The sequence below is a fragment of the Aethalodelphis obliquidens genome, unplaced genomic scaffold, assembly GCF_003676395.1.
Source record: "Aethalodelphis obliquidens isolate GAN/ISIS:26980383/991018 unplaced genomic scaffold, ASM367639v1 scaffold79, whole genome shotgun sequence".
NCBI classification, from domain to species: domain Eukaryota; kingdom Metazoa; phylum Chordata; class Mammalia; order Artiodactyla; family Delphinidae; genus Aethalodelphis; species Aethalodelphis obliquidens.
This window is the reverse complement of record NW_020838023.1, coordinates 8077667-8087583: the sequence shown is the minus strand read 5'-3', so window position 1 is coordinate 8087583 and position 9917 is coordinate 8077667. Positions and strand designations below refer to the sequence as shown.

The following is a 9917-nucleotide window of genomic DNA, read 5'->3' as shown; positions in this document are numbered from 1 at the left end:
TGGTTTTCCCACCCAACACTGGAGCCGCCTGTGCTGTCCCGGCCGTGAGTACCTTTACATGAAAGAATAAACAGCTTTTGGAACACTGGTGGGTTAGAAATATAGGAAATAAGGTTGCTACCAGCAGAAGTATAAATCTAAGCATTCCCCTTGACCTACCTGCAGTGACTTCTTTTCCTCAAAAACAAAAAAACCCAAAACTCAAATGTTTCCATTTCATTCTGGGACCCTGCCTGGAATACCAACCACTCGATCTCTGGGGATTGGTCTGGGTTTTTAAACATTCTCCATTAAATGTGTGAGTCATTCTGGAAGGGTCAGAGAGCTTCCAATGATAATACACATCAGTGGGAATGTGTTCAATAGATTTCTTTCCTCCTGACGCCTTGCTGGGTTGGGTTTACCTTTAGGAATTCTGATTTGTGGATTTTGTTTTGGTTTTTGGAGAGAGGGCAGAGAGAGGGGGGAAAAGGAGGGAAAGGAGAAGTGTGAAACACTTCCAGAGTTCCATGAGACCTGCTTAGGATCGGGGAGAACTTGACAGGTTCAAGGACCAGGAGGGTTCTGGGAGGTTCATCTAAGACATGGGTTATGTTGGCATTTCCGCATTGGCCTGGGAAAGTAACCAATGATTATATCATTTCCCAGGAAAAATGCAGCTAGAGCTCCACATATGTCACTCATAAAGGAACTTTTGAGAGAGTCCATTGCAACTGAGTTCTTAAATGGTGGACTTTCTATATTGGATCTCGGGAAGAAAGAGAACGTCACAGGAAGCATTTGGGTGGCACTGGGGGAAAAAAAAAGATAGGTCAGAAGCAGAGGGCATATAATGTGCTAGAAATGGAAGAACATCTGTCTCTGGTGTCTGGGGCAGGCAGCGACCTGCTAAAAACCCCAGCCAGCAAAGACACCTCTCCAGAGACCCGGCAGAAAGACGTCCTGCATTTAAAAAGAAGTTTCCCGCACTCGGGTTATGCTGACGTTTCATTTTGGGGTCTTGGGACAGCCTTCCCTCGTGACTCTCAGGGAACCCAGGGCCTCTGCCTGAGTCTACCTGACAGTCCCTTCGAAAAGGAGAGACAGGTAAGAACTCAGCAGGAGAAGCCGAGACTTGGTTTGAGGAAGCCAGAGGGAGGAGATTTGAATCTAGACACCCCTGGGGGGTAGGACTGAGAGGCGATTCTACAGACGGTGTGAAAGGGGAGGGGGCTTGGGAGCATCAGGCAGGGGACCAACGCAGGACACACAGACCACGCCAACGTGCGGTGTGGGCGCCCGCGGAGAAGGGCGGGTGGAGAAGAGACGCCTGGGGCGGGGTGGAGGGGAAGCTGTCCCTGCGGCGACGTGCGCTCGGAGGAGGGAGGCGGGGAGGGTCGAGAGGGCGCGCGGCGTGTGACCGCCGAGGCTGCGGCGGCTGGAACAGGTGAGCGGCCGCCGGGCGCTGGGTCCCCGCCCTTCCCTGGGAGCGACTCCCCTTACCGACCCTCGCCGGCGCTTAGCCGTTACGCGGCTTCCCCTCGGTTTGGGGTTTTGCCACTGGCAGCTGGTTTTTTTCCCCTTTCCTGTTTCTGTCTCTCCTTCTTCTTTTAGGTTGCTCCACCCCGCCCAGGATCAGGCCAGGGGGAACCGGCCGCACCGCGGTTGCCAACTCGCGCAGGGCGCTTTGGCGAAGTCCCGGAGTGGAGTCCCGCGTCCCGCCTCCTCCCTGCGGGGCGCGCTCTCCTTGCTCCCCCCCGCAACCCTTCCCCACTTTTCCCCCCTTTTGCAATCACATGGCATTTTAAGAATGCCGGAAAGATGGCGGTAGCGGCGGCGGCGGCAGCGGCGGCCGGGCCGGCCGGCGGGGGAGGCGGCCGAGCGCAGCGGAGCGGGCTGCTGGAAGTTTTGGTGCGGGATCGCTGGCACAAAGTTCTGGTGAACTTGAGCGAGGACGCCCTGGTTCTGAGCTGCGAGGAGGGCGCTGCGGGGTACAACGGCATCGGGACCGCCACCAATGGCTCGTTCTGCAGGGGCGCCGGCGCGGGGCACCCGGGAGCGGGCGGCGCTCAGCCCCCGGACTCGCCCGCCGGGGTCCGCACCGCCTTCACCGACCTGCCCGAGCAGGTGCCCGAGTCCATCTCGAACCAGAAGCGCGGCGTGAAGGTGCTGAAGCAGGAGCTGGGCGGGCTGGGCATCAGCATCAAGGGGGGCAAGGAGAACAAGATGCCCATCCTCATCAGCAAGATCTTCAAGGGGCTGGCGGCGGACCAAACGCAAGCCCTGTACGTAGGGGACGCCATCCTGTCCGTAAACGGGGCCGACCTGCGGGACGCCACCCACGACGAGGCGGTGCAGGCGCTGAAGCGCGCTGGCAAGGAAGTGCTGCTGGAAGGTGAGGGGTTAATGCCGGGCGGGCCGCTCGGATGCGCAGCGTACGCCCCCCTCCCGCCCCACCGCAGCCGCATCCTCACACCCACCCGCTTGCTGTCACCCACCAGGGGGCCGCAGCGCGCTGCTGGCGGAGTTTTGACAACTTTTGCCCACCTGGGGGCAACTTGTTCCCTCCCTAGGGTTGTCCCAGGCGTTGACCCGTCAGGGGTGTAGGAAAGGGCTAGGCGAAGAGGGTTTCTGTGTCGAGCACCGGGTTGGAGGCGTAGTGATGTTGTCATTTTTTATCCGCGCAAAATCCTTGTGTAGTGTAGGGGCTGGAAGTGAAACTGGCAATGAAGTGTACGCGCCCGCGTTCCGAAGCGAGCTCACTGAGTAATAGCAACTCTGACAGTTTTCTGCTTTGGCACAATTTTCTTCTCAGGAGCCTGGGCTGCCCAGCTAAAAAAAAGGGTTGAATCTCAAAGGTGCCAGAGAGGGGTGGCAACGTGTGAATGCTAGAACTCCCACCACCCTTCCCGATTTCCTCCTTTCAAATTGGAAACTGGGCTTCTGGCTCGGGAGCTGTGCCCAGGGCTGGGAAGTGAGGTGCAGCTGTATGCAAAAGTTCACTTCTGCTGCCAGGTGTTTGGCCCGTCCCTCTGGATTCCAGGTTGCTCCGGTGGAGGGCTGGTGAAGTGGTGTTTCTGCCTGCATCTTCCCCCGGTGTTTCCCCTCCGTTCCCCCGGAGTGATGTGGAAACAACTTTGCATTTGTAAACAGTTTCCCCTGCGTGTGAGGTGTCTTAGAAACTACTCTCTTGAGATCTTATGTCCCCATTCTCCTAGTTACCGAATGTGAGCAGAATAGGTAGCACCGTTTTGTGCGCTTTTGTGACCGTGGGGCGTTACGTGGCGCAGAAGGGCAGTGGTAAGGGGATGACGCATTCTCCTTTCCCACTACAGCTGCATTTTTCACTGGATGCCTGCCACTCTGCCCCTTAGCTTGCTTTGTACATAGCTCTTTCAGCACTAATGTCATGGAAATATCTATTTATTCAGCTTTTCCCCTGCTGTAGATTGAGTTATCTGGGGTCTTTGATTTAGTTTGGGTCATCTCCCTTGAGCTCCATGACATGCTTGCTGAGTCAACGAATAAATGAACCCATGGCCATTGAAACAATGTTTCAACTGAGACCTTGTAAACCAGGTGGTTGATTTAAGCCTAAATTAAGAACTTAAGTCAATTTCCTGCTCATCAGTTGTGGTGCTGGTGTGTGAAACCCAGAAAGTTCGAAGTTGGGAAACCAACTGTTCCCTGTAACAGCTGATGCAACTCTCTGGTACATGGCCCACATCCTGGCCTAGAATACACATCCCCCCCCCTTATTTGTCTAGAGGATTTGTGATGTCTTCATATTTAATTGCTACCCAGGATCCAGAAAGTGGAAGGCTATTTGCTTTGGCTTTATGGTTAACATAAGTAAACAAAAAAAGTTTTCTTGATTCAAGTGTGTGTCGGCTTCTGTGACAAGGGGCAGGTGGAATCTGGAGCAAGTGTAGTTTGGACTATAAACGGCTGAATACCTGTTTGGCTTGTAATATTTACTGCAAAATATCGGGGCACACAGGCAGGTCGCTTCTATTTCAGGCACTGCCCTTCATTATGTCTCTTCTCCTCAGTTTCACTTTAATGAATAGTGATTTAGCAAAGAAGTAAAAAAAAAAAACAACAACAACTCTCTCACCCCAAAAGAGGAAGAAAATGTGACTCGCTACAGTTTAAAATAAACTTAGACGAAGAAAAAAAGTCAAGCAGTTGTCTGACTTTATTGGTGCAGCAACTGAAAAGTGAGCTTTGTAAAAATCTCTGAAGGTAACATTCTTACAACGGATTGTTGTGTGTTCCAGGCAGGACCTCCAGGGGCAGACCTATGGGCTTCTTAGACACGACCCACCTGGGCTTTGGGCAGCAGTCTTATTCCAAGCCTGAGTTTTCAGAAATTGACTGCTATTAAGATAAGCAAGAAACCCTCCCCCCCCCCCAAAAAAAAAAACACTGTCTCTTCTTCTGAGAGTATTGGTCCGAAATGAGGTGGGAATGATCATGTATCATCAAATCAAACAGCACACAACCTCTCTTTTGTAGCTTGGCCTAGTACAGGGATTCCCAGCTGAAGGTGCTTTTCAGAATCACGGGAAGGGCTTTTTAAAATCACCTATCGGGACTTCCCTGGCGGTCCAGTGGTTAAGACTTCGCCTTCCAATGCAGGGGGTGTAGGTTCAATCCCTGGTCCAGGAGCTAAGATCCCACATGCCTCACAGCCAAAAAACCAAAACATAAAACAGAAGCAATATTGTAACAACTTCAATAAAGACTAAAAATGGTCCACATCAAAAAAAAAAAATCTTGAAAAATATTTAATAAAATAAAATCACCTATCTACTTGCTACTGCACTGAAATGCCATCTTGATTTCAGAATTTCTACATAGGAAAGTCTTTGCTGATGTACTCTAGTTGGACCAGAGGGCTAAGGGAGATGTATTAAAGATATATTTATATGGCAAAGACACTGTTTTCTATTTAGATTGCTTTTTTTGGTTTGTATGATTTTTGAGGGAGCGGCTGGAGACTAGTTTCATCCCTCAACCGCAGCCAATATGACCCCCATTACATGACATGCGCCCCCTAGTGGAGACTGACTGCCTCTACTAATGGTACATCCTGTGAAATGAAACCCCGCCCAGCAAATTTCAATGCCAGCGTTCTAGTCTTAGATTCTGCCACAGAAGGATGTCAACCTCCTTGAGCCTCAGTGTTTTCTGAAAAATGAGAATAAAGAAATGCTTACTTACTGGGCTGCTGTATGGAAGAGCACTCTGAGAATTTAAAAAGGCCTGGGGAGGGGGGCGGGACAGAATGTATTAAATGCCTGCTGTGATTATTTTTACAATTCATATGAAGATGAAATTGCCCCTTCTAAGGGACACACCTTTCCTATTCCTTTACTAGAGTTTATATTTTTTAATTTTTATTGTTTTTTTGTTGTTGTTGTTTTTGTACTATAGAACTGTAATGTTAGGAGACCTTTGCTCTGGGAAAAGAGAATCACAGCAACAGCTAATATCTCTTGAGCACTTAATATGTGCCAGGTTTTACTTATATTTGTTCGTGTACACTTCTGGTAACCCCATGAGGTTAGTGCTACTGTTGCTTACTTTACTGATGGGAAACTGAAGTTTACAGACTTTACACGTTTAAAGTTTACAGGTTATTTGCATAAACTACCAGAGCTAGAAGGCATCCAGGTCTATCAGACTTAAAAGCTCATACTTAAAACCTCCAGGTGAAATTGATACTCTGAGCTTCTGCTTCAACTGCGTGCTTGAATCAGTTGAAGCTTCATCAGTTATTGGGCTCAAGATGTCCTTCCCCACTACTCGAATGTGCTGACATGCTTGGGCCGGCTTTGAGCAGGAAACAGCAATTGTGTGGACCGCTCAAAAGGGAGAGACAGGAAAGAGGATTGAGTCTCAAAGCCCTCATCACCAAGTGTCTGGCTATCAAGAGGGAGCGGCTGCGATATGGCCCAAATTTACAATGTGACTGAGCCTCCATCATTAAACACATGGCGGGCAAAGAGACTCAATTGCAATTCAGACTTAAAGAGTGAATAAACTATGCCAGTGAAGTCAGTGTTAAACCAAACGTGCATCAAAGTTAAGATCAGAAATCTTCACACTGTGAACTCCTTTCCCATTTTAGGGAGGTGGGAACAGGGACCCTGCATTCAGCCATGCAGATATTCAACCTCACAACTCCAGGGGTGCACCCTCTGGAGTTGGGCAGGGCGTACCTGCATAGACGTCTTTGGCAGCTTTGGGTACAGAAGGGGGGGTGGGGGAAGAGGTTTTTGCCCTTATATTAATAGTAAAATCATAATTTGGCCTATATCAACCTTTTTGTAACTGAAGCGACAATAAAATTGGTTTCTTCAGAACTTTGTTGAGATCAAGGAGTGCAGAATGTTCCGGAAGTGGAGGTGAGGGGTGGACAGAATTATCCTTGGGTACAGAGGTCACTTATGGAACTAGACTAGAAAAAATAGAAACGCAAAGGAGAAAGTCAGAGACAGTTGTTGGCATTAACCTTCTCCATCAGAGTTCCTCCCTCAGTACTACTCCCAGGAATGCTTGTCTGCTGAGATCATCTAAAATGTCACTTTCATAATCACTTTCTCCAGTGGTGGAGGTAGGGATGATGGGGCAGGGAGACGGCAGGGTGCAAGGGAAGGGCAGTGATTTTGCTGGCATTCAATCTCAGGATTGGATGAGAATTTGAAGTTTAAAAAATATTAATTTATTTAGGATGTACAGATTCTTAAAGAATACCCAAGAACCCTGGAATTAGAATCTTGAAACTTGAGTTATCTTTTAACTAATAATTACACTTTTTGCAATATACTTTATTTCTTTGGACCTTAATTTTCTTCATTGGAAAGCTAGAAAGCTGCAGTAAGCCATCTCTAAACCTTATTTCACTTCATAACTTATAAATTCAGACCCAACACACTTTTATTAACAAATCTTTCTAACACCCCTTTTATTATCATGAAATGAATTTCATAAATATAACCTAACTCTAATTTAAATTTAAAATCAAAATAATGCCCTATTATTAACATGAAAAAATGAAGTGAATTATAAAAAATAATGTTTCAACAGATAACTGCATGGTACAACTACACCAGAGGTCATAATGAAGGAGGTAGATGCTAGGACTTGTATGTAAAATTACTATCGATGCATAGCTACAAATGAAGATGGGTAGGGGTATGTAGTATCACTTGGGATCTGGAAAAATCTTGCACTGTGAAGGACTGGCTCAGACGTTGCAAGGTGTCTTGGATCCCTGGCGGCTATCACTAAATGCTAGTCGTATGCCAGCATGACCCACCTTGACCTCTAAAATGCCTCCATAAGTTTATGAACTGCTATTGGGGAAGGGCAAGAACCAACCTCTTAAGAACCAGTGTTCTGTAAGAATGCTAATTCTACTTTATAATGCCTAACCTTTTGTAAACTCTTTTTACACGTGTGATCGTACCTAACACTTATATAATATTTACCTGGTACCAGATGCTGTTCTTAGCACTTTACGTGGACCAAATCAGTGGTATCTCACAATACCCTGATGCTATCAGTATGTCTATTTTACAGATGAGAAAACTGAAGCCCAGATCAATTAAGCCACTTGCCAAAGAAACACAGTGAATAAATGCTGAGGCTGAGATTGAAGCACAAGCCTTAAAGCCTTTCATCCTCATGAACAGCTGTATAAAATAAGCGGACTAGGGATGCTTATCCTCAACTTGTTGATTAGGAAAGTGAAGCTCCAAGAGGTGGAATGATTTGTCTTTATGAGGCCTTTCTTCTACTTTCTTGTTTGAAATATTCATTTTCTACTATGGCTGTAACAAATAACTAGAAACCCTGGTAAATTAAAACACACGTTTACTATCTTACAGTCTGTTAAAGTCAGAAGCCCGATGCTGATCTCACTGAGCTAAAATCAACGTATCTGCAGGGCTGCATTCCTTTCTGGAGGCTCTTTTCCAGAAGCTTCTAGAGACCACTCTCCTGCCTTGACGCATGGCTCCCTTCCATTAAGCCTGGGGTAGCAGTTTGAGTCCGTCTCACCTCTAATCACTCCAACCTCTATTATACCTCCGTCTTGCATTTTAAAGGCCCCTTGTGATTACATTGGTCACATCCAGATAATCCGGGATCATCTCCCCATTTAAAGTTAATGTTTAGCAACCCTAATTCAATTTGCAACCCTAATTCCCCTTTGCCGTGTAAGGTAACATATTCACAGGATCTGGAGGCTAGGCATCTTCTTTTCAGGGGGTGGTGGAGAGGGATAATTTTTCTGCTACCACATCTGGTTTGCTAAGGTCATAATGGTGCAGAGTTCCCAGGTAGGACTTCATGAATACACGGAACCACAGTAAAGAATCACTTCCTGTCTCACTGCAAAAGAGTTCTTCATTCATTCATTTATTTATGCCTCTAACGAGTTATTTATTCCGTGTCTTCTATGTGCCACACGCCACTAGGGGATTGCCCTCAAGAAGCAACATTTGAGTGACAGACACAGATCAGCACCGGATCAGCACCGTACAGGCAACTACAGGATGGAGTGAAAAGGGCAACATGCGGGGTTTTATGGGATGCTGTGGGTTCCCGCGGGAAGGGCAGCTGAGCCCCTCTAGGGCTAGGGAAGGCAAATGCCTCAGGGCAGCCTAAAAAAGAGCTTGGCCATCAGCTGTAGCCCAGTGTGGCTGAGCGGGTAGAATGTGACCTTCAGACCTTGATGAAGGGCAAGACTGAAAAAAGACCAGAGAATTGAGCAGGGGGCAAGGCTGGTAAGCCTTGTTACAGAGTTGGATTTCATTCTGAGGGTGAAGTGTTTTAGGCAGGGAAATGTCACGCTCGGTTTCACATTTCAAGAAGCTCGCTCTCTAGGGCGGTGCTTCTAGCATGAGGTTGGCAGGGCTTTAGTGAAATGACTGGCTCCCTGTTTCCACCCAGCTGCCCTAGGACACGGCCACTTGACCCTGAATTATACTTGGGGGCAACTCCATGAGTAAGGCTTAGGTTTGCAAAGGGGCTTTACTCACATTACGATTTTGTCACCAGGTCACCCCTTTGTGGATGCTTGGACAGGTGTTACAATCTGCCTTTTGCACAGGAGGGTTAGGTGACTGGTCCCAGGTTACCTGTCAGTGACAGAGCTGGAAATCAGATTATCTAACACCCCATCAGCTCTCCTGCTGCACGCTACACAAACTCAAGACATCGTGTGGGGACCAAAAGAAGTCTCAGAGGAATAAGCCTTGGCCTCTGATTTGGGGAGCCTTACAGCAATTAGGGAGGTAGGGCATTTGAGGCTGACTGTGAAGTACTTGAGATTAGTAAGACAAATAGGGTGATTTTGACCCCAGCATATATAGCATAGTACCTGGCAGACATCAGGCTGTTAAAATGTGTTAGAAAAGGAAAAAATGGAAGGACAGATGGAAGGAAGGAAGGGAGGGAGGGAGGGAGAGAAAAAATTGGGGGATTTAGCAGTGACTCTTTTTTTATGACTCCCATCCTCCAGCACTCCTGCTGTTGGACTATGGTGATAAACATCTGGCATCCGATAATGAAAACTATACCTTTTCCTGTAGAGAAGAGGAATAAAGAAGGGACTTTATAAACCTAGGAAGCACTTACTTAACATACACCAGTCTTGAAAGTTCCCAAAAGAGGAGCCAGGCATGATTTTAACAGTGATCCGAAAATGTAATTAATTATCCTTTTCGTGTTATATTTATAACCACTTTGCCTTTGCCCCGCTGTGGCACAGGGACCTACACATCTGAATAAGTAAGAACGCTTTCTACCCAAGGAGATGAAAACTCTCTGCTTAGATATTTTAATTGTTTCTTTTTTAAGCTTATGTATCAGCCTGAGAATTCAGACCATGTTCCTTAAGTGAAGCTGATCGGAATGGCCCTTCA

General features: G+C 47.3%; 1 protein-coding gene across 3 annotated transcripts in view; it reads left to right on the top strand.

Annotated features, from left to right (window-relative positions):
* Nucleotides 1-1385: 1385 nt before the first annotated feature.
* The window catches only part of SNTB1 (syntrophin beta 1), a 229462-nt gene continuing 220930 nt past the window's right edge, over nucleotides 1386-9917 (top strand). For 2 of the 3 annotated variants that reach the window (XM_027092581.1, XM_027092582.1), the window contains exon 1: nucleotides 1386-2374. In XM_027092581.1, coding sequence (XP_026948382.1) covers nucleotides 1801-2374 — 574 coding nt within the window. In that variant the 5' untranslated portion in view covers nucleotides 1386-1800. The remainder of the gene's footprint in view (nucleotides 2375-9917) is intronic. The other variant, XM_027092580.1, reaches the window with a different exon arrangement.